The sequence below is a fragment of the Amblyomma maculatum genome, chromosome 7, assembly GCF_055883805.1.
Source record: "Amblyomma maculatum isolate TAMU_Amacu chromosome 7, ASM5588380v1, whole genome shotgun sequence".
NCBI lineage: Eukaryota > Metazoa > Arthropoda > Arachnida > Ixodida > Ixodidae > Amblyomma > Amblyomma maculatum.
The window spans coordinates 144,513,526-144,536,697 of NC_139350.1; the positions used below are offsets into that span (position 1 = coordinate 144,513,526).

Genomic DNA, 23,172 nt, shown 5'->3' on the forward strand with positions numbered 1-23,172 from the left:
TCACCTTGCTCTGCAATGAGCACTCTGCCCTGCGTGAGCAGCACGGTCGGGGCAATATGATGCTGCTTCTCCAAAACTTCCGAGAGCTCGCTGAAAAATTCAAGCAGCTATTACAAGTTTTCTGAAAAATAAATAATAAAAAAAAACGCCAGGGAAATATTGCACTCTACTTACTTCTCGTAATCGCAAGACACTCGGGAATGCCCCGAAGAGTTGTTTTTTATTTTTGTTTTTTTGTATCTGCGCTCCAATGATTTCCATTTGTTCTCTACCTGGAGCGCCGTCAGTGTGCCACCAAAATAATTGTTCATAACTTCGGCCAGCTTTGCCCACATCGTTTTCTTCGTTCTGTATGGGTTGGAGTAATACATATGTAAGAGCCAAAAACAAATCGGGAATCACATGTGAGCAAAAAAGTGAGCGACGCGACAAGGCGGCGCGGCGAAAGCGATCATGGTTCGCTCCGTCGCCTACTGGGGAAGATGCATGCACGCGACAGCGCGAACCGAGCGAAACGGCGACGACGCTCTGTGTAGGTTGTGATTGCCATAGTGGCTTAGTACACCACAAAACTAGTGCCAAATGCAACAACAGTCATAACGATTGCAAGTTATTAACATGGCAAAGTAAAATGTATTTACAACAAACTGTATCGAATGTGTGTTAACTTGCACTGTAGTCTGTACGAGTATACTCGCGTGACCCCTTGTTTCTTGTTGTTTCGGTTGCGATTAGACATTCCTTGAATCCTTGGCTATTCACCATTGTTCGTACAAAGCGAAATATTTACGCGGTAATGCACAATCACAATGCAACACAGCAAAATAAAGAAAGCATGCGAAATGAGCGGCAGTGACGTACGGTTACGTCCGGGCAAACGAGCGAAATTTTCTATTTCGGCAGATCCGAGTGACGAGCCAAGCGACACATGCATTTCTGTTCGCGCGAAGGCTTCACGCGACGCGTGCTGCCGTCGCGTTCGCGTGAGTTTTCGCGTGCATGCGATTAAGCCTTACATTTTCACCGTTTGAACTCCTCGCATAACACCGTGTTTCTCGTTAATCAACTTAGTAGTCGAGCGCACGACTCACCTGAAGCCGCCTTTTTTATTTTGATGCTCATTGAGGTCTTTGTATTTTGATATTAAATACAAAGTCTTGGCCTTGGCCCAAACTTCTCTTTCGGCCTCCGGCAGCTGGCCATCACCCGGGCGTCCCTGTAGAGTCGGTTCATTCGGCTGGCTGGCTGCAGACGCCGCTACCGCAGCTGCCTCACCCTCGCCGCCGTCGAGTTCATCCCGAAATATTATACTTACGCGGGCGCCGTCTACGAAACAAAGAAAGTGAAGAGAGTCAGCAAGCCACTGTAGTATGGGCAGCATGCCTTTCTTGCTACCCATGCCTTCCTAGACAAAAAAAAAAAAAAAAAAAAAAAACGTGCTACCAACCCATCAAAAACAGCATTGCTGCCTACCCATGCCTTCCTAGACAAAAAAAAGTGTTACCAACCCATCAAAAACAGCACTCACCATCCGTTTCATAGAGCAGTCCTCCTTCGTCTCCAATTGCGTGAAACCCGCAATCATCAAAACAGGGACCACTTCCCGCTCCACACCATTCACGTCCACGCGCATCTCAACTGCTGCCGTCTGCTGCACACCTCGTGCAGGATGTGAACAGACAACTCCGGGCGTGCAAGCGTGCAAAGAACTCGTGCCCCAAAAGGCCTGCACGATGTCAAATCGAGGATGGCAGTGCAGGTGGCGCCAGCTGCACTTGTCAAATCGAGGGCCAGAGTGCAGCACCTGTGAACTAGTGCCGAAAGTGCAGCCACTATGGCCACGGCCAACGGGACCCTGGACTGAGGGTCCATCTCCTCCTCCTAGCAGCTTCCCTGTTGGTGTCGTGGCCATGGGCACGTGGGATGGATGCAGGTAAAACGAACGGGTTTCACCTGCACTACGTGAACTGGTTCACGTGGTGCTGCACTTCACCATTCGTTTCAGCGATGCAAGATGGCGCCCTCTACACCACGCCGTTCGTTTCAAAAAGTGCAGACGTCGTGCAGGCCGAGTTCTGTTCGATTCAGCTGCACTCTTTGCACCAGTTCCGTAAAGTTCTGCGGCGGTGCCGCAAGCGTGCAGCACCAGTTCCAGCAATTCAGGTGCAGCATCGGCACCAGCTGCTTACAAACGAATGGTAGAGTGCAGGCCGGGCCGTCTGCTAGCCTTGGGCGTCGCCAACAAGCTGCGGCCGGCTGTGTGCAACATCGCGTCAGCCAACGCCAACGTTCCGGTTAACTTGATGAATTTTCAAAATAGCACATGACAACAAAGTTTTAACATTATCCAGCCGCGATGCTTTTGGCCTGTGCTTTGTAATAAACGGCACTTGTCAACGAGAACACGATCGAGTTCGCCAATTAAGGTATCGGCTACGCATACTCAAGAAGTAGGCACACGCATGCGATGTGATGCATGCTGATTATATATTTCCATCATTACCATGTGCGATTATCGCCGGCTGCCGCAAAAGGTGCATATATATGCATTTGCACAAGACAATATGCAATGTGATATACTTGAAAAATATCTTCATGTTTGGGATGATTAGCGCCGTTGGTCGAGCTGCATATACACAGGCGATAGAATTCATTCATTCATGAATATGCGATTCATATAAAAGCCGACTGCATGCGGCCGGCTATCTGTGAATTATATAGCCACTCACATCAACCGGCGCCAACATGCCGAATAAGATCAATTTTCAAACAGCACATCGCAAGTGTCGACGCGAACTAGCCTCGATCGATGTATGGTATGCGCACACCATGCGGCAGCTGGCACGAAGCGCAAACAAACTTCGATCACGATTGAAGTCAGCATGAACCATATAACGCATGGCTGTGGCTAAAGGTGCGTCGGACGGACCCGGTGCGTTTTTCTTCGGGATACGGCGGACGGACCCGATCAGGTGTTTACGTCGGCGGGAAAGCCGGACGGATCCGGGAGGTGTACGGAGGACGGACGCGATCGGTGGGGTTCATCCGACGGACCCAACGCATTTTTCTCCGATATGGGCCTTGGGATCTGTCGGGAAAGCCGGACGGATCAGAGATCCCTAGATGTGGTTGGTTGTAACAACTTGGTAGCCATGTGTAGCCAAATCGAAGTTGGTACGAGGTGTGCGAGCATGTGTGCGAGGTGCAAGAAGTATGTAGAACATACTGCATGCGTGAAATGTGAAATTACAAAGAATAGTACAGTGGCAAGAATAGTGGCAAGAATAGTGCCTAGAATAGGCGATAGACTGATAGACTACGTGATCGCATGATGATAGGTTTACGTGAGTTGGACCGCGGCAGGGTGCAAGCGCATGTAATCGCGGTGTTGACGGCCAGCCCGCGGCCCCCACGCCCGCTCATTTGATCCTCGTTATCATGTGGGTTAACGTATATGACGGTCGTTACGTAGTTTTGATTCTTCAAAGTTTCCTCACTTGCATATGTGATGAGATGCGTCACGTAACGCATCGCTTTCTGCTCGCATTGAGGTTTGGTGCTGCCAAGTTCTACATACATATACAAGCGGCGCTGAAAAAGCTTGCTGCCGCCGGCGTGTCTCTAGCCCAAGCATCGCGTCATTCGTGTTTGTTGGAGGTGTGGTTTGTGCTTACCGTGAGATGCTGTGATGTACGGATTACGTCCTACGAGAGTGCTGTGATGAGTGCGTCAATATCCGGACGGACATCAGTGTGTTCGTTTATGATCGGCGATGTTCCACGTGCATGTCAGTGTTTACTAGATGCAGTGGTAATTTATTTACACGCGCTGTGCAACAGTCAGACGAAAATAAGTCATCGAAAATTTGTTATCAGACTGCACCACAGAGCTCAAAACTCGGAAAATGGGAATGCACGTGATGCAGTTTTCGCATGTTGGAGTGGACCGAAAAATAAGTGCCCAGCCCACACCGCCGAGATGCGCATTACTACGGGTGAAATGGTTCAGGTTTCTGTAAAATAGCTGCCTGGCACAGCACCTTCCTAAATGTACAGGCTTTGTACAGGCTTTGTGAAGGCCACTTTATCATTAATAAAGGAACGAATATGCTTTATGTGTTAATAATAGTGCTTTTTCAATATATTATGCTCATTTTGTTTTCGTTTTTCCTTAGTTTCCTTTGTTTTTCATGCTAGACAAACACAAATGGTACACTTTTAAACTTGTCAGTCCAAAGCTGAACATGAATATCTGCCATGCATGTGACAGCTTTAATGCTGGAAAGGTTGACGTGTATAGCATGTACGTAGACGCTGCGACATCTTAGTGGCACATTCGGCTACTTGCCCCAAGGTCATGATGTTTAATGCCAGTGATGGCAGTCACACTTTGGTGCAGGTGAAATGCAAATGCTTGTTTCCTGCAAGATGTCAACGCAAAGTACAAAGCCCGGGCAGTCAAATTAGTTTGGAGCTCTCCACTACGGTATTTTTCATAGCTACATATATCACTTTAGGATGTGAAACCCTACATGCCACAGGTAGGCTGCATTGTTCTTTAGATTTTGCAACCTCTCATCTATGTTTTGCAACATTTGGCTAATTTTAGTTCTCAAACAGTTGTTAAAGATGAAACCGAAGCAGTTCTTGGCATGGTTTCCTGCTTGGATTAATTTGCTAATTGCAGTTCTTTGAAACTTGCATCAATGCTGGACAGTTCAAATAGCAGGCAGTTGAATTGCAGAAATGATGTGGATCGTGCATTTCAGTTCTGACAAATGGAAAGTAACGGTCCCCTCCTTGCATGCATAGGTGCCCTTAGACAAATACATACTCGGGTGTGTGATTGTGACGCATATCAAGGGTCAACAGAAGGCCATGTGGAGCCAGTGTGATATTCTTCATGAAGGCTAAAGTAAAATTGTACAACAGCTGCTGTACCATGCAGAAAAAAAATTGATCATTTAGTGTATGATTAACTGACCATGAATAGCATCTTACCCAGAGTATGATGTGATATATATCTGGTTTAGCATCCCAAAATAACTACGGCTATGAGGAACACAATAGTTGAGGGTTCTGGTATGATTTCAACCACCTGGAGTTCTTTTACATGCACTGACACCGCACGGTGCATGACGGCCTATTGTTTCGCCTCTTGAAATGCCCCTGCTGTGGCTGGAACCAAATCTGCATCTTTCGGTTCAGCAGCCATGCACTCTAACTACTGAGCCAGCACAACGGGGCCAAGTATCAAAATGCATGCCATTACATTTTCTTCTAGCCGGTGGTTTTCTTCACAGAACTAATGTATACAAGAAAAAGTAAATAGCAAGAAAACACTAGTTTTATTGCACATTATATTTACATTTCAGCAAACATTCTCTAGGAAAAAATTTCTCATAATGTTTGCATGGAAACCATAAACATCTTACATAAACAAAACAATGCACTTACTCCACTCCAATTATTAATGGGCAAGGTTGCATCTATGCTACTACACTGCACTTATCACAAAACCACAAGCCCCATCTGCTTTGGCCAATCACTTGATGAAACTAACGGAGACAGATGTCGCACACCACAGACTGGTCGTCTCGCAACATATCTCTGCATATGTTGCATTTCAATTTCATGCCTTTCCACTTAGCTTCAACTGTTTCCAGTATTACTAGTCACCCATCTTTTCTGAAGTTCCTTTTTACACTGTTGGGATCAGCATCCTTGTTAACGATGGTCTCTGGAATTTTCGATGCTATCATTTTCACATCTTCCTCATCTGGAAGAACGAAGGAAATGACAAGCTTTGAGCAGAAAAAAAATTAGGGAGACTCCTAATCACCACCGGTAAGGGTATAATGTGCCAGCGCTAATGGTTCTTGTCTGCAGATCCCACTGTGGATTCCCATTAATTTACATGCCCTTTGCTACAAACATAATTACTAATTCCTTAATTCATGTCTCTTATCTCAGATATACTCATTAGCATACGGTCGTAGGCTGCCCTGTTAGGTGATAGACAACCTGGCATAGACCTCTGTAAGCCTCAACCTTTCTTAATTGGAGCTGAGACCTCCCAGAACATATTTCAAATATAACTTTGTAAGCTTGACTTAACAGCTCCTGCCATGTTGTGTGGCCTCGTGACATTTGGCTCATGGCACTTTTGGCTTGTGCACAGGGGTCATCTGTTAAATACTGGTTAACATGCATTAAAAATACATTTTCACACAAACTGGTGGCAAATGGTCAAGTGGTGCACTGCAGATTCTGAAATGTACACCTATATGCATGCAAGGATCGCATCATCACATAACATGATCATGAGTTCTATCAGTACCTGTAGTTACAGAGCATTTCAATGCCCATTAAAGGACCACCTCAGACAATGGTTGTTGTTACCACAAGACCTGTTCTCACAGCGTACTGACACCATTCCACTGAGCGATGGACATGTATATGCATACCCTAGATAGCTCATGATTGTGGATCTCATTTATTTCTATGACTTCCAAGGAGTTCCTGTCGTCAGAAACCCTACACTTTATGAAATCGGGACAGTTGTCTTGAAAGGTGATGAAAAGAAATAACCAGGTTACCTTGATGCAATGCTAAATTAGAGAGGGTGAATATGCTGCATGAAGATACCAAGAAGCTTGTACAAAGAAAAGTGAGAGTGAAATGGCAGGATTTTTGAAACATTGAAATAAACTACAAATTATACTTGTCAAACCTGTCATCAAGGAATGGAAATCATGCAGTAATCAAAAACACAACATGGAGGCCATTTTAGGTTGTCTTCACAAAGCACATACCCACACCTCACACACAGCTTCATACTTATGAAAGAGGACAAACTAATATGCAAGGAGTGTGGAGATGAACTAACAATAAACCATATCTTACACGTGCGCCAAAGTCGAGAAAATAAGAGGAAACATTTTGTACAATTTTGCAACAGATCCCTTTCCATCCCAGCATGATCCTAGGAGAGACGCGCAAATTTCCTGCATTTTTGGTTTCCTAAAATGTTCCTAAACAAGCTACATCCTAAAGAACATTTTAGTCATTACACACAAAATAAATACATTAAACCTTGTTCTTGGTGCATGGCAGCATTAGTTGCTTATGCACCATAAAAATCAACACAATGCTGTAAGGTATACCTTGGTTAGCTATGTTATATGAGACAAGCTTTCGGTCTGGTGTGGTCCTTATTCACGTGACAGCGCTGTCATGAGGGTCTATGTCCCAACGATCGGAAAGTGACCTATTCCAATAATTTTACAAACTGAAGGCGATTCTACAGATTTCTAAAGACTGGAGTGCTCAAATGTTTTATCAACGTCCGCCTGCTTTGACAGCCTGGAGTGAAACTGTTGAAGAGAATACATTTTTGAACATTTAACGCGTTTCTGAAGGCCCACAAAAAGCAGCTGAATGTCAAACGCCGCCTAGGTAGGCTTTCTAGCAAGACAGCGATGTAGCGTGAAAAATCGCTCCGCCGGTCCATCGCTAGCGCCGCTGTCTTGAAAGGCGAACTGTTCAAACTTATAACTACTGAGCACACCTGAAACACTAAATTGTGCATGATCAAGGCAGAATTTCTCTAACACTGAGCACTGGTAGCTATCGATTTCGCGCCCAATATTGTGAAAATCTGTCCTCTCTTCGATCATTGATACGTCCACGGTTGAACATTTATGCGCCTCGGGGTAGCCAGCCGTTGGAACATGGATGTGTGGTTGTAGCAACGATCACTTGCATGGCACACTCTGCAAAATTCCAAGAGTCAGCTTCTGCAACGAAATGCGCAGTGCACATTTTCTACCGCGTACCTAAGTCCGGCGATGCATGCATATCGACCCCGATCGTTTCAAAGCTGCGCGGCCGTTCAGTCGGGTCACGCTAACCTCGAGCATGCGGGGGTTTAAACTACATGTACGCAAAATTCAACGACAAGAAAAAGACGCAGGCTAAGCACTTTAGTCTAGTCTTCCCCTAAATACCAAAGAACATTGCTGTTCACAGGGAATTCGGATCATATCGCGCTTCCGGCTTTCCGGTTGTGTACTCTTGCGGTGCGGTGCAGTAGGTCTTCGCCTCGACGAGTCGATGTGCAGCTCGCCGCAGTAGCAGCGCAGGCCTCTAGTAGATTCGGCATGTCGTCTGCCACGGCTCTGAGGTAGAATTTAAACGAAGAATTTAGCTAGAAACATCCTGTTTCCTCGGTCTGCATGTGAGGAACGAGCATAATGCCATTTCACATAGACTGCCGAATGTTCTGCACAGCGAGGTGTGTGTGTGTGTTGTGCCGGCGCTAGATCTTCGAAGGTCGATGCAGGACCTAAGACAGCGTAAATGCTAGGAATAGCTCGCTCTCATTACGGGCAGATCGAGGTTTAGTGCGAAGCTGCTCGTGAATGTGCGTATCTCGATGCCAGCTGGTGGAGTTCGTAGCATCGCCTGCAGCTATATGCGTGACAGCGATGCTTGCCGTACACAACCCTAAGTGAAGACCGTGATCTATGTTAGAACGGATGCACTCTTCGTAGCACCTCATCGAGAGTGGCGGCTAGCTGATATCATAGAGGATAAGATTCATTCACGCTAGCGTAGCATATGTGGCCGCGTTCGACGTGCATATAGCCATGAGCCTGTATATCGACGTCCGCCGTATCTTTACGAGAATCGAATGGATACGTCGGACGTATAACGCATACACGTGCTTACTTGGTAGGCATGGTTTGAAGTACGCGTCGTCGTTTCTTTGGCAAACACAGGCACCGTTCTCGTTGACGAGCGGAATAAGGGTCGCTTCACTGTTTATCACAACACGCAAGCCATCGTTGCGCAAGCTGTCGTCTGCTTTCATGCGGCGGCTGCAGCTGCACCATTTCGGCACTGACCGCTGAGGAGGTGCACAGTTTTGCTGAACTTTTCGTGAACTCGACCTGCACGACGTCTGCACTTTTTGAAACGAACGGCGTGGTGCAGAGGGCGCCATCTTGCATCGCTGAAACGAATGGTGAAGTGCAGCACCACGTGAACCAGTTCACGTAGTGCAGGTGAAACGAACGGACCGTGACCTCCTCAGCGGTCAGTGCCGAAACGGTGCAGCTGCTGCCGCCGCATGAAAGCAGACGACAGCTTGCGCGACGATGGCTTGCGTGTTGTGATAAACACTGAAGCAACCCTTATTCCACTCGTCAACGAGAACGGTGCCTGTGTTTGCCAAAGAAACGGCGACGCATACTTCAAACCATGTCTACCAAGTAAGCACGTGCATGCGTTATATATGGTTCACGCTGACTTCAATCATGATCGGAGTTTGCGCTTCATGCCAGCTGCCGCATGGTGCGCATGCACATACATCGATCGAGGCTGGTTCGTGTTAACGCTTCATTGCCATGTGCTGTTTGAAAATTGATCTTCGGCATTTTGGTGCCGGTTGATGTGAGTGGCAATATAATTCACAGATAGCCGACCACATATGCGGTCGGCTTTTGTACATATATGCATCGCATATTAATGAATGAATAAAGAAACATGAAGATTTTCAAGTATACCACATCGCATTAAGTACGTCTTGTGCAAATGCATATATATGCACCTTTTGCGGCAGCCGGCGATCGAAGCGCACATGGTCATGATTGAAATATATAATCAGCATGCATCACACCGCATGCGTGTATCTAGTCGAACTCGATCGTGTTCTCGTTCACAAGTGCCGTTTATTGCAAAGCACAGGCTAAAAGCATCGCGGCTGGATAATATCAAAACTTCGTTGTCATGTGCTATTTGAAAATTCATCAAGTTAACCGGAACGTTGACGTCGGCTGACGCGATGTTGCACACAGCCGGCCGCAGCTTGTTGGCGACGCCAAGGCCAGCAGACGGCCCGGCCTGCACTCTACCATTCGTTTGTAAGTAGCTGGTGCCGATGCTGCACCTGCCTGAACTGCTAGAACTGGTGCTGCACACTTGCGGCACCTCCGCAGAACTTTACGGAACTGGTGCAAAGAGTGCAGCTACTTACTAGAACGTAACGTGCACGTGGGTGACGTGGGTCCTTCGTAATTTCCTTGACTAAAATTTTTTTTGTGATCATTTTATATCCTAATATATTGTGACAAAAGTTGTTCTAATGTAAAACATTTGTAGTTTGAAGAAACTTAAAACATTGTCCTTGGGTAAAATGCATTTACGAAGCAGTGGCAAGACCCATGTAGCGGCAGCCAAGTAGCAGCAGCCGCAGAGCCATCCATCAGTAGTCGGCATCGGGTAGCATCGGTCGGTGTCCCATCGGCAGGGTAATAGAGGTAATAGGGTGAGTGCTATTTATGTAGCTATTCGCGAACTTTCGGTTCGCTGCGTCGAATTGCTTGTTTCATCGCTTTTTCGGATTGTGTATGGTGAGACTGTCGTACCTCTCTACTCTGAAAAGAGGTGCACGATCAATTTCTTGTGAGTTTATTTCGCTTAACCAATGTGCCTTGCGGACTGTGGAAGTTGCGCCTTCTACCTGGACTGTTCTCAAAAAAAAAAAAAAAAAAATCTGTATATATTAATCTCGCTTGCTGAGTACGGTTCTGTTTACTAAGAAAGTTTTTTTACAACTTGTGAGGATTTCATCTGTCTCCGTGTTATTCGGCGGCAACAGCGTACTGCGATTGCTATTGCGTTGTGTCATTGCGTCGTTAGTTGCATCATCTTCACGCATCTTTGGCGCATGGCATGCGAACTTTCCAAAAAGTTCTATTCAGTGTGTAGCCTTCCCACGGCGTCTCACTTGTTATTTCGGCTTACGGTGACCTTTTTACTCTTCCAGGGTGTTCTGCCAGCGCATTAGGGTGGTGTCATTTTTCATTTGTCGGTTGTTGGGTTTGTCTTACGGCTGTCGGGGTACCTTATTACAGAACGTCAGCGATGAAAGCAAGTAGGCTGGTAACGGTGTGGGAATTGTGACCTTCTGCGTCTTCGTGATCAGTGCGCTATATAATAGCCTTCGGTCTAGAATTTCGTTTTTTGATAAAGCTTCTGCACACAAGCACTGCCGATGATAAACGACGAATATCAGTAAAATGACTGAGCCCAATATGCATCACACCTACCTTGACACTAGGTTCACTCCGGTGGTGCTGCTAACAGTGAAGTCTCTGTGCAGGAAAAATAGGCCAGGCACAAAAGTCTGTGCTAGTTTATACATGTTGAAGACATGGTGTGATATCTTAATTGCCCTGGTCAACAGCTTGCAAGTGCTGCATTCCCTAGTGAAAATACAAATAGCCTGTTTTCTTATTGTCAGTGAGCAGTCTTAAAGAAACATGTGAAATAGGAAATCTAATATGTTATTAGATTCCCTGGTAGTGCGAGGTATCATTTGCACACCTAACGCAATTACTGTCTCTGCTGGCAGTACATGTGCACAAGCATCCATTAGGAATAGCCCTGCTGCAATGTCTCAGTGGTTTGGTTAGGGTTCTGAACTACTGACCTGGGAGGCTCTATCTATTCAGGCCTCTGTGGCTGCATTTCGATGAAAGCAGATTGCAAGGTGCATTAATGTGAGGTTTGTATGATAAGTATGATACTGTGATTTAATTTTCTCCAGGGGGGTGCACAAGAGCCTTATATGATGTCAGCACCGACCGTTAGTACGCTTCTAACAGCCATTTGCAATGAGCTCTGTGGCGGTTGCCACAAAAATAAACAAGGTTGAATCTCGCAGAGTTGGCAAACATCTTTATTTTAAACACTGCACAGTTGAACAAATTAAAGCTGCATTGAAAGAAGTTTACAGAAACTCGGCACCATCATTGATGACCATTTAATACTGCATTAGTGGCTCAGTTTCAAGTCAGTTAAAAACATGCACACATCTGAAGAAGGTCAGCACACTAGAAGTGGCTTCAAACATTTGTGGTATTAGCGTAGAAGACCAATGAATAAAGTGAGATAAGCAAGGGCATAGGTGTCTTGGTAGGTAAAGTATGCAATATTCTTTGTGAAGCTAACAGGGAGGCTAACCAAGAGGGTTCTACTTAAGTTGAGGACAACCGAGAGGGCTATGGAACAAAAAATGGTAGGGGTAACATTAAGAGATAGGAAGCGTGCAGAGTGGGTCAGAGAAATAACTCAAGTTACCGACATTCAAGTGGAAATTAAGAAGAAGAAATGGGCATGGGCAGAACATGTAGTGCAAAGAGAGGATAACCGATGGTCGCTTAGGGTAGCAAACTGGATTCCAAGGGAAGGAAAGCATAGCAGGGGGCGGCAGAAAGTTAGGCAGCCGGATGAGGTTAAGAAGTTCGCAGAGGTCAAGTGGATACAGCTAGCACAGAACGGGGTTAATTAGAGAAATATGGGAGAGGCCTTCGCCCTGCAGTGGGTATAGTCAGGTTGATGATGATGATCCTTTGTGAAGCATTTTTTAGCGATCTGTACACTGAAGTGAGGTCACAGTTGGTCAAGTTTGCTTTGTCTGAAACAAAATTAAACTAATGCTTTTTTGGAGTGATAATAACCACAGGGAACAAGTCTAAAGTACTGTGACATGTTAGCTGTCTTTTTCATTTCTTTGTGCAGTGTGCAGTGTCACAAAATATTCAGTGAATCCCCCTCCTTTTTTTTTTCCAGCAGAAAGGCATTAGCTGCAACATCAAATAGCAACCATGCTGGTGGTGTGGAAGTGCTGCCTTTCACCGGCAGCCACACGGGCATCTGCAAAGGCCTTTGCATCGTTCCCAGCATCCTCCATTCGATGCCCAACACTGACACAGAAGACGGTGAACATGTCTACTCGATCACGGTCAGCTCGCTTCCAGGCAGCCACTGCCAAAAGGCGCACCTTGCGTGAAATTATCATGGCACCCGCTGGAGAATCAGGTGGGCCACTACTTCCTGCTGTTGAGGTGCAGATAAAGATAGAGACCTGGTTTGCTGTTAAATGAGGCACCCAGTGCAGAACATGACCTTTTAAAACAGCTGCTCCAGTCTGTAAAAGTTTTTGTTCCTATGTGTTATTTGTCGTCGCAGGGAATGAAAACGATAGAAGAAAGTAAAGAGAGCGTTCTGGCTCACAGTTTAAGACTTGCTTATGCTTGTGAGTTCCAAAGGCTGTTGAGAAAAACTGTGTTGCTGATTGCTAACGTATACAGGAATTTTGGAAAGTTAGCATATAGAAGTTTCATGCATTTGGTGTTCAAAATTTTGAGCCAGCTCAATGAAGTACTAAGCATTTGTGGCACTGAAACGGAGGCCTGCATGCTTGTTCTGGAAACTCAGTAAAGGAAAAGTGAATGTGAGAAAGGTGAGCGTGAGTTAATTGTAGTTGGCTCTCTCAATTTTTATTGGGTCCAGGCACTCTTTGTTAACCTAATGGTTGCACTACATTATCCGCGCTCATCATAGGAGGGTGCATTTCACTTATGAAAATTGACTTTTTTTTTTTTTACCTGCTGTAGCATTCACCGTGGGGAAAGGTGTTCTGGCAGGAGCATCGGCCTTTGGTGTGGGAGCCCTGTGCTACTATGGGCTTGGCATGTCAAGCGAGGCAGGGGCCTATGAGAAGTCTATGTGAGTATTTATTGTAATGGGAGCCACAAGTCATACTCTTGTTACTGAGTGAAGGAAACATTATTAGAAGTGGCTTGTCATATTGTTTAATTTTTCTAAAGCTTCTGTGGACTCGCCACTTAAAGACCTCCTCTGGAGATATTACATAGGGGGGTAGGCGGGAGTTACAGATACATAAAAGATAGAATACAAGTACCGGTCATTTCCTTTGAAGAGGGATTTTCACGGCTTCAAGTAATGAAGATGGGCATGTGATGGCGGCGACTTCGTGGGGAAAGCCAGTTTAGTCCACAATTGTTTGGAGAAAAAAAGCTCTTAAAAAATTTGCTGTGCTACGCAACTTCATATTGGTTAAGTCTGTTTATTATTTCCTGTAAAATATGTCACCTGTGTCATGTCCAGTAGAACCTCGTTGATACGTCCCCAGTTCATACGATTTTCCGTTTCATATGCTCAAAATCATGGGCAGTTAAACATCTCCGATAGAGTTACACTGTTTTTCTCCCGGTTAATATCTTCTCAGACGACACGACCTCCTGGTTACTCCATTTGAAATTTTGACAAATTGTGGTTATGTAATACATTTTGCAATCAACCAGACGTGCTAACGAGTGCACCCGACTTAATAAACTGATGGCAGCACTCCCCTGCCGCAGTTGCTTTCCTGCAGTGCCTAGGTGCAAAGAAAGCCAACGAGCCAACATTGAGGTGCCCATTTCTGCAGAACCATGGCTTCATGAGGAGAAATGCTGTGGCTTCTTTGTGTGGTGAACTATTTGATAACTACAACTATTCGCTTGCATATGAGTGGGTCGTGTGTGGGGGACGCAACACAAGCAATAATGCGGTAAGCCATCATGATGGCTTCTCCGCATGTCACTGGTGTAAGGGGGCGAAATAAGCAAGGAAGGGATTTCAGCCTGTCAGTGCCTTCTACGAACCGGATTTGTTACTAAAGCTCATCCGTGCTTAGGACAATGCATTTATGCATTAAATTCTGCGAGAGCTAAAAGGAGCTGTGCACACTTTGGCTATAAATGGTACTCTACACTTTTATGCAATGAAAATCTTTGCTTTTGTACCTCATTCAGCAGTTAAATGTTTCGAAGTCGGGCAGTTTGGATCATACATTTTCCCAGATCTGTTTTTTTGCTGCATATAAAAAAAAATCAATGTTTTGCTGTACTGATGTGCAACACCCATTTGCCAGTGTTCTTAACCCTTCTAAATGCCTTTTTCTTTTTTCATCAGAAAAAATATTATTCTGCCTGTTAATATATTCAGGCCTTAAGGAAGGTTATGTGTTAGTTCTTCTTTGTAAGATACTAGTTGTTGATTATTTGCAATTTTGTGTGTAGTGTCATAATTGATGGAAATTGCAACATCGAAATGCTGCGATTTATTAAGTTAACACTTATAGGCTTATGGAAACAATTTCTATTTTGAAAGTGCAGGCTAAGTTTGCAATTGTGAGGAGAGGGTCTGTGTTATTATGGGTGGAACGATAGAGCAGAGTTAGGTATACAAATCTCGCAGTAATAAAAAATATATATATATATATATATCCTGAAAACAAAAAAATATAAAAGCATGGGAAATGCATCCATGTAGATTTATTTGCGGCTGAGGGTATTCACTTATGGCCACAGCCCGCTGCTCACGGTACGTGCAGTCCATCTAGTGGTCACAGAGTCAACAATGTCCATGCTGCCCAGACTGTGTAACAGTGTGTCAGTTGTGAAGTGACGTTCTGGCAGTGCTTTGTACTCGAGGGTACAGTCATGGCTGGTGCTTTTGTGTCATCTACAGTGGTGCAGGACAACCGAAACTGGGCACACTGTACACTAAGCACTCCAGCTGGGAAATATTACTGATTCATATTAACCGGATTCATATTACCATATTCTGCTGCATGCTTGCACAAAAATAGCAGAGGGGTTTAAGTACTGCATGTGCTGTGGAGCATAAAAAACACCTTCTGTGTGATAGAAGGATGCAACATTCACTTTATATTTAAGAAATCGCTATAACTGCTACCGTATAAACTGGAATATAAGTTGAGATGTTTCTTTCAAAAATGCAAGCTAAAATCGACTTTAGCAGCGGTCTTTAGCAGAATGTGAGGTGCAGTCTGGTAACATGTGGCATGCCTGCACTTGAACGGACTGTCGAAGCCATTTCGACGTCCTGCAGTTGGTTGCATATTTTTCAGTTCCTGGCGTAATAGTATATAGTTATTTCTCATTAGAAGTGAATAGCAGCATGTGGAGGCAGTTTACAATGGCTTTCCAGAAAAAAATGTTGGTGTTCGTCAAAGGGAACAGCAGTGGGGCTGCTTGCACAAGATCAGCAGTTTGCTTGCAACCCTTCAAGAAATTCTGCGTAAGCGACACACTTGATGGAACTAGATGATGCAGTGTCCTTTGAGGACGCTGTTGAAAGTTCGGAGTGAGAGCATAGCTCTGGTGATGCAGGGACATAGCTGATATTGTAAATATATGCTTTTAGGCAATTTTTTCTTTGCTATTTTTTATTTTCTGTTTTCTTTTTTCTCTTCAAGGTAAAGGGGGTGACCTATATTCCCACTCTATCTACATACAGTTTATACGCATGATGCGGCACACTCAGAGAAAGCTGCAAGTTTGCTTTGTGCACAGTTGTGTGCGTTGTATGTCAAATGGTTTTTTAAAAGTACTGTTGCCTGTGGTTTATGCCTCACTGTTTTAAGTGGCGTACTGTAAAAGGGTCTTGCAACATTTTTTTCCTTCATTATAAGCAAACTTGCCCAGTGGTTAGATTTTAGACGTGAATGTCTTAGCCATTTCCAGAGTATTGGCATCACTTCCCTCCAGCTGAGACTGAATTCTGGCTGACAACACCTTCTTTTTTTGACGAAGCTCCTAATGCCGGAACATTAACGACACATTTCAGGATGTGGCCCGAGTATGTGCGGCAGAGGGTGCGTGACACCTACACCTACTTTGGAGGCAGCATTGTCATCACAGCCGCATCTGCACTTGCAGTCAGCCGACACCCCGCCATGCTGAACTTGGTGATGCGCAACTCGTGGCTGGTGAGTGCACTTTCCCTGCACTGGTGCTGGCCTTAAATTCCACTCCACAAACGACCCCACTTTACTCACTAGCCTTTTCAGGTGAGGTTGCGCTCGGCCCTTGAATAGTTGTTGCCAGTAGTGCTGTTTTTAGCTCTTGCATGATGGTGGAAGCATTGGCTCAAAACACTAGGGAATAAACCTGTAGTGAGCATGTGAGTTCCTTTCCCTGTTGAATTTCCGTAATGGATCGCTCGGTAAGAGTGGTGCTCTCATTGTTATTGCCATACACACTTGCACACTTACACACTTGGGAGGCTCCCGATATTTTCACTGAACTCCCTGACTATACAACAACTGCCCTTTATTTCCCCATAAGTTTCCTCTGCCTGCGCAAGAATGGTTTTTGTGGAACCTGCACCACGGAATCTGCAGTTGCATCATAATTACCAGAAACACCAGTAACGGCGGTGCTAGCATCATCGGCTAAGCTGTCGATTAAAGCAATGTCAAGCCAAAGCTAAAGTAGCTCTGGCCAGTTGCATCTCCTGTTCTCTGTTTCAGCTGCTTCTGTGTATGTACGTTTAGGTTAGCTAGGCCACCTGGGTGCGATGCACAACGTGAAGTTAGAGTTCTCATATGTTTGACAACGTTGGCTGAAAGTCATGGTGCTGTCAGAGCCCAACAAGAGTGGTTTGCAGAAGTTTTGTGATCTTATATAATTCTTGGCAGTAGGCACATATGTAGGCAAGCAGAGTCTTAAATGAAAATATTACACTAACTTCTGAGCTGATTTATTTGAAGAAATCGACTATTTTCTTCTGCCGCATGAAGCAAGCATGACCACACACTACATTACACCACTGCAGCACATACACCGTCCACTTAGCGCAACACCTCATCTGGTGCGTGATTGCACTGAGCTGTGAAACTCTGGGCTTCGTCCATGGGCAAAAACAAAAAGTCTGAGTTCGATATGGCCTCATCTTCAGTGCTTTCTTAAGTTTGAAAAATGATCGTGGTGTTCAATGGGCCAATGCTAGCTGTTTGCAAAGGACGATTCTTTTTCCCTGCATCCATTTCTGGCAGTGAAAGCTGCATTCTTATCATCTTGGCACTTCACTGACTGCAGTCATCGTCAAATCTCGCACAAACTTCTCAATAAAATAATCCACACAAAAAAAAAAAAAATTACGGTCCCACATGTGTGAATGGCACAAATGACCAACCGGTGAACGACACACAATACAAGAAGAAAAAAAGGCAGGCGGCTAGGCCTGCTAGCCACTGCATATTAAACCACAGCTTTGTGGTGGCGCTAGGAGCTGGTACTAGATATGCTGATGATGATAGCTACAACCCACGGACTATACACACTGAAACGGCGGCTTGCGAGCTGCAGCGCTGTTAATTTCTGCCGAATTCGTAATACTGATGTTCCTAGATTATAAAATAAAATATACGTTATTCTGAAATAGTTTTACATTGAAAACATATGAAATCTGCTGGGGATTCTTAAAGAATTTGTTAATTTGAAAAATTTAATAATGTGGTGTTCATAGTTACGAAATTTCACTGTATACAGATACCACTCATGCAGCTGGTTGCAGGCAGACACCACCATATAGAACATCAGAAGCTCGTCGAAAACACCGTACAGTCGCCACCTTTTCTTGCACTATAAGAGCTGCGAGTTCTATTTCCTTGGTGTAAGCAGAAATGACTCGCCAGACCGTTCTTGCAGGCTAGTTGGTGCATTAATTTGCTGGAGGCTTAGCACAGAAAAGCAGCGACAACAGGAACACTGAAAACAGGACACAGTGCTACTAACAACTGAGATTGTTTTTGCAAGAATCACTCGCTTAAATACAGTAGATTTCAATCAATATGAAATGCAGCATATCACCTTGTTGCCTCATCTGCCCAAGGGGGAAGCTGCCCTTTCCTGGGCTACTAATTCCTTAGATACAGTACAACCTCGTTAATTCGAAGTCATCGGGACCGCGAGAAATCTTCGAATTAAGCGGGTTTTCAAATTAACCGAACACACCAAGAAATAAGACTTAGGCAAAAAAATTCGTTGCAGGAACGTGTTACCTTTATTCGGCATATTTTGAATTACTACTGAAAGTAATCAGAGATGCTGGTTTGCCGCGTCCGGTAGTTTGCGGCTCCTAAGGTCATGCTCTCGAGTTGGTCATATAGACGAAACATCTCTGAACTTCCACCGCGGCACTCAACAAAACTGCGGATAACGTTCAGCGATCCGATAACTTCACCAAGAGCAGGTGCTCGGGGAGGCTCGTCGGTGTCGTCGTCGCTATCGTCGCTATCATCGCACATGTTCGTACCAGCAGTGATCTCACTCTCCAAGTCAGAGTAGCCAGTCTGCTCTTCGCTCTCAATGTTGATATACTCGGCGAAGCCGACTGCGTTGGACTCATCCTCTGCGCAGAGCGCATTGATGCGGTCGCAATACTCTGCTCCTTCTTCGTCAAGAGTAGTAGTACATGGGTGGTCTGCATCGGCATCAACAGTGCTTTCACTGGAAAAACCAGCGTGTTCAAAACACCGCCTGATCAATGTGGGCTCCACTTGTTTCCAAGCGTACACCATGAGGCATATGGCTCCGAGGAGGTCGATGGAGTACTCCTTGCCATTGTCGTAGCAAAGGAGCATGCGCTTGAGCAGGTGGTACCGATAAATCTTCCTAGTGTGGTGAATGACGCCTTGGTCCACCGGCTGTGAGATCGAAGTGGTGTTCGGAGGTAAAAATACCATCCTGATGGCCTGGAGATGTGGGATGTCGCCATGTGCCGGGCAGTTGTCGACGACAAATAGGACATTCCTGCCCGTGGCCGCGAACTTGCGGTCAAGTTGCCGCACGTACTCTTCAAATATTGCACCTGTCATCCAGGCTTTCTTATTGTGCCTGTAGACGAGTTCATCCTTTGGCGGCAGCCGCGCATTTTTGAAGCAGCGAGGCTTCCCCGTCTTCCCGACGACCAGTAGCGGCAGCTTGTGTTTACCGCACATGTTTGCGCCGAACAGCACAGTAATCCTGTCCTTGGCCTGTTTCCTACCCTTGATGGCGGTGTTCTTCACTGCGAATGTTTTTGTTGGCAGCATCTTATAAAAAAGTGCAGCCTCGTCAAGGTTGTAAACGTCGTCTGCACCGTACTCGCTAAGCAGCGGCGCCAATGTGTGGTTTCTCCAATCCTCGACAACGCTCTCGTTAGTGCTGCCGCTCTCACCACAGACAGTGAGAAAGGTTAAATTATTGCGTTCTTTAAAACGGCAAAACCATCCATTGCTGCACTTAAATTCCTCGTGCCCAAGTTGTAGAGCTAGGTCGTTGGCCTTCTCCCGCAGTAGCGTTCCATTGACGGGAAGGTGGGCAGCGTTTGCTTTCTGCAGCCAGCGAAGCAGAGCAGCTTCCACATCTTGATACGTGGGAGCCCGCACTCGTGACCGCTTCGAAGAATAGGTCTTGCCGTAAGCCTCTAGTATTTTTGACTTGTTGCTTAATATTGTGGACAACGTCGAGAGGGGCACGCCATGCCTTTTGGCCAACTCGGTCTTCGAACAAGCGCTCTTGCCTGCTTCCTGGATCAAGCAGAACTTCTGCTACAGCGTTAAAGTCTTGTACTTTGGCATTTCTGCACTGCTACGGTCACAAAGCTAGCACTTCTGCACAGTCCCGCCCAAAAAAACGACACAGTAGCCGACCCCTAACCACAGCGCACAACACAAAGAAATGGCGCAGGCGAGACCGGCGCGGCGGTGGTGGTGGCGTACTTGCAGCGTCGGAGGCACGGGGGAAGAGTGGGCGAAGCACACCAAGGGATGGAGTGGGGGCGAAGTCACGTGATAAAAACCGGTATGCCCGCCGTGTTGCAGTGAAGCACGTCTTCTCCTCTGCAGGCGCGTGTTTCGGCGGTGCGCGAGGCACACTGTAGACCGATTTTTGTGCAGAGAGTGCTCCGGCTGGGGCGCTTCGCCTATAAATCATCACCATTACTATGTGGCTTTGCCTCGCGGCTCCGTAGGGCCGTCGTTTCGCCGGGTTTGCGGCGAAACAGGGATCAGGCATTGCCGCATAGCAGTCCAAATTTTCGAATTAACCGGGCTGGCGCAGGCCGCCTGTTCGAATTATCCGGCCAAATTTACATTGGAAAATACGGGACCGCAGAAAACCTTCGAATTATCCGGGATTTCGAATTAACCGAGTTCGCATTATCGAGGTTGTACTGTACTTGATTTCTTTTTTTGTCAGCGATATGGGTGGGGTGCTGACGCACGAAGTACTGGAATTTTTAATTTGAAGGGCTTCTATAATTTCCCTTCCAAGTTGGGACGTGGCCCTTCTTAAAACTGTAGTGTTTTGAAGTGCAGGACTACAGTTACTGCGAATGACTCACAGTAGTTATGCACACGTAATTGTCGGACAGGTAGGTAGCATTCAGCCTGAACAAGGAAAAAAGAACTGCATCAGCATGCTATTTTTTTTTTTACTGCAGAAAGGAATGATTGGTGTTGTAGGCGCATCCGATTTCAGGTTTACTACCTTTATGTACCACATATGACCGTTTTTTCTGCATCTCTCAATTCTGCATTGTACTTTTTGTGGCCTTAGCTGCATCATACTTGAGGGAATCATCCTTTCCATCTCGCACTGCCTGTTGTGACAGTGTCCTTGTTTGTGTGCAGGCCATAGGGGCCAGCTTTGCAGCCATGATTGGGACGGGCATGGTTGCCCGCTCGCTGCCCTACAGGGAAGGGCTGGGTGCCAAGCAGGCTGCCTGGGCCCTCCACTGTGGGGTCATGGGGGCCCTGGTGGCCCCACTCTGTCTGCTTGGCGGACCCATACTGACACGTGCTGCCTGCTACACTGCGGGCGTGGTCTCTGGCCTGTCCACCGTTGCTGCCTGTGCCCCCAGCGAGAAGTTCCTCAACATGGGCGGCCCCCTTGCTATTGGGCTGGGATTTGTTTTTGCCTCTTCCCTGGGTGGGTGCCCCTTGTGGCTCTTTGCATGGGGCTCTTTGTGATTTTTAAGTTCACGTTGCTGCAATTGGGTAAAACCAGGTTTTCACAGATTTTGCCTAGCATAGAGCCCTACTCTTTTATTGCACTTAGTAAGTGCAGTGTCTTTCTCTCATAGGACATGCAGCCTTTTCTGTAGTGCTCTCCTGAATTTTTCACAGTAGCTGTAAACTATGGTATGGGCTACAAGAGATTTTCTTCTCTAGTTATTCATATACAGTGCTGCATACTGCAGGAAAAAGGGGCACAGATGCGCACAAACATGGAAGAGCATTGGAAATCAATGGTTCAGTTCACTAATGCAAACTGATTTGCTTTGCTTTGTTTTCTGTTTTTTTTTTTTACTTCATTGCAGTGTAATGCGACAATTTGCCTCAGCGTTTTTGGGCCAAGTTCAGTTTTGAAACTTCCTTACTGCATTTTTTTTACAGTTTTATGCATTTTAGTAGCGTCAACTTCTGGGGCCATCTCTCAGATGGTGCAGGTGCCTGGCTTTAGCCACTATTCTGTGCTATGACAGTGCAATATCAGCTTGGGTTTTTTATGTTACATGCCTTGTGTAACTGCGTTACACAAGGCACGTACAGAGAGTCCTGTACTGTGAAATCTCTTTGATTTGGTCTTCGAGGGACCAAGAAAAATTTCAAATTATCTAGAAGATGGAATTAACGAAGGCCACAAAAACTGCCCAGAACCATTTGCAATTTTGTTTAATGAATTCCTGGAATATGGTTGCTTATACAGTCGAGATGAAGACAAGCCAAAACGATTACTTTTCACTTTTGTGAAGTACTTTGTTGTGCGCACACTGTTGGGATTATAGATACATTTGTCCAACGTTGTAAGGGCCTCACTGGCCCTTTATTAGCAGTGGTGCCTCTACCATACCTTCCAACCCTTCCAACCCTTCCGCGTTGCCTGGAAGACTTCTGATTGTTTACCGAACTTTCCGATTGTATGATCACTGCCCCAGATCTTCCAGTAAGTCTTCCCACGTAAGAACAGTTTTTGCAGAGCTGGCACTGAGAAATCTGCAGCCGCATTGTAATCAGCAGTATCACCATTACTAGCACCATTGATTGGCATCATCATGTAAGCAGCTGATCAAGGCAAATTCGGGCCATGCCAATGTAGCTGTGACTGGCCACGTAAAAAAAAAAATGGCGTGACGTTTGAAGCTTCACCTTTGATCTCTGCTAAACGGCGGCCTCTCGGCATGCTTGGTGATGAAGGGTCATTGTCGCGGCTTTTCCCCAAAAGTCATGCCATCTAATCCTCTGGTATTATTCTTAGCCACATGCATCAGGTTACTGAGCTGCACTATATCCGACGACAGCGTGACAGCTAATCTTTTTCAGAAATATGGGGACCAACAGTGGTTGCAGACAGAATTGTGTGTAAAGGGGCTAGTAATGGTTTCGAATCAAAAAATTAAAACGGTGCATCGATGTTGCCAAGAGAAAATGGCTGGCGTTGGCTGCTGAGGTATAGCGAGAACG

General features: G+C 45.7%; 1 protein-coding gene across 4 annotated transcripts in view; it reads left to right on the plus strand.

Annotated features, from left to right (window-relative positions):
* The first annotated feature begins 10,211 nt into the window (after positions 1-10,211).
* Positions 10,212-23,172, plus strand: part of LOC146184911 (growth hormone-inducible transmembrane protein) — a 47,593-nt gene continuing 34,632 nt past the window's right edge. Inside the window, exons 1-5 of one of the 4 annotated variants that reach the window (XM_084609526.1) lie at positions 10,212-10,329; positions 12,642-12,887; positions 13,466-13,577; positions 16,509-16,650; positions 21,340-21,637. In XM_084609526.1, coding sequence (XP_084465652.1) covers positions 12,674-12,887; positions 13,466-13,577; positions 16,509-16,650; positions 21,340-21,637 — 766 coding nt within the window. In that variant the 5' untranslated portion in view covers positions 10,212-10,329; positions 12,642-12,673. The other 3 variants (XM_084609527.1, XM_084609528.1, XM_084609529.1) reach the window with 3 other exon arrangements.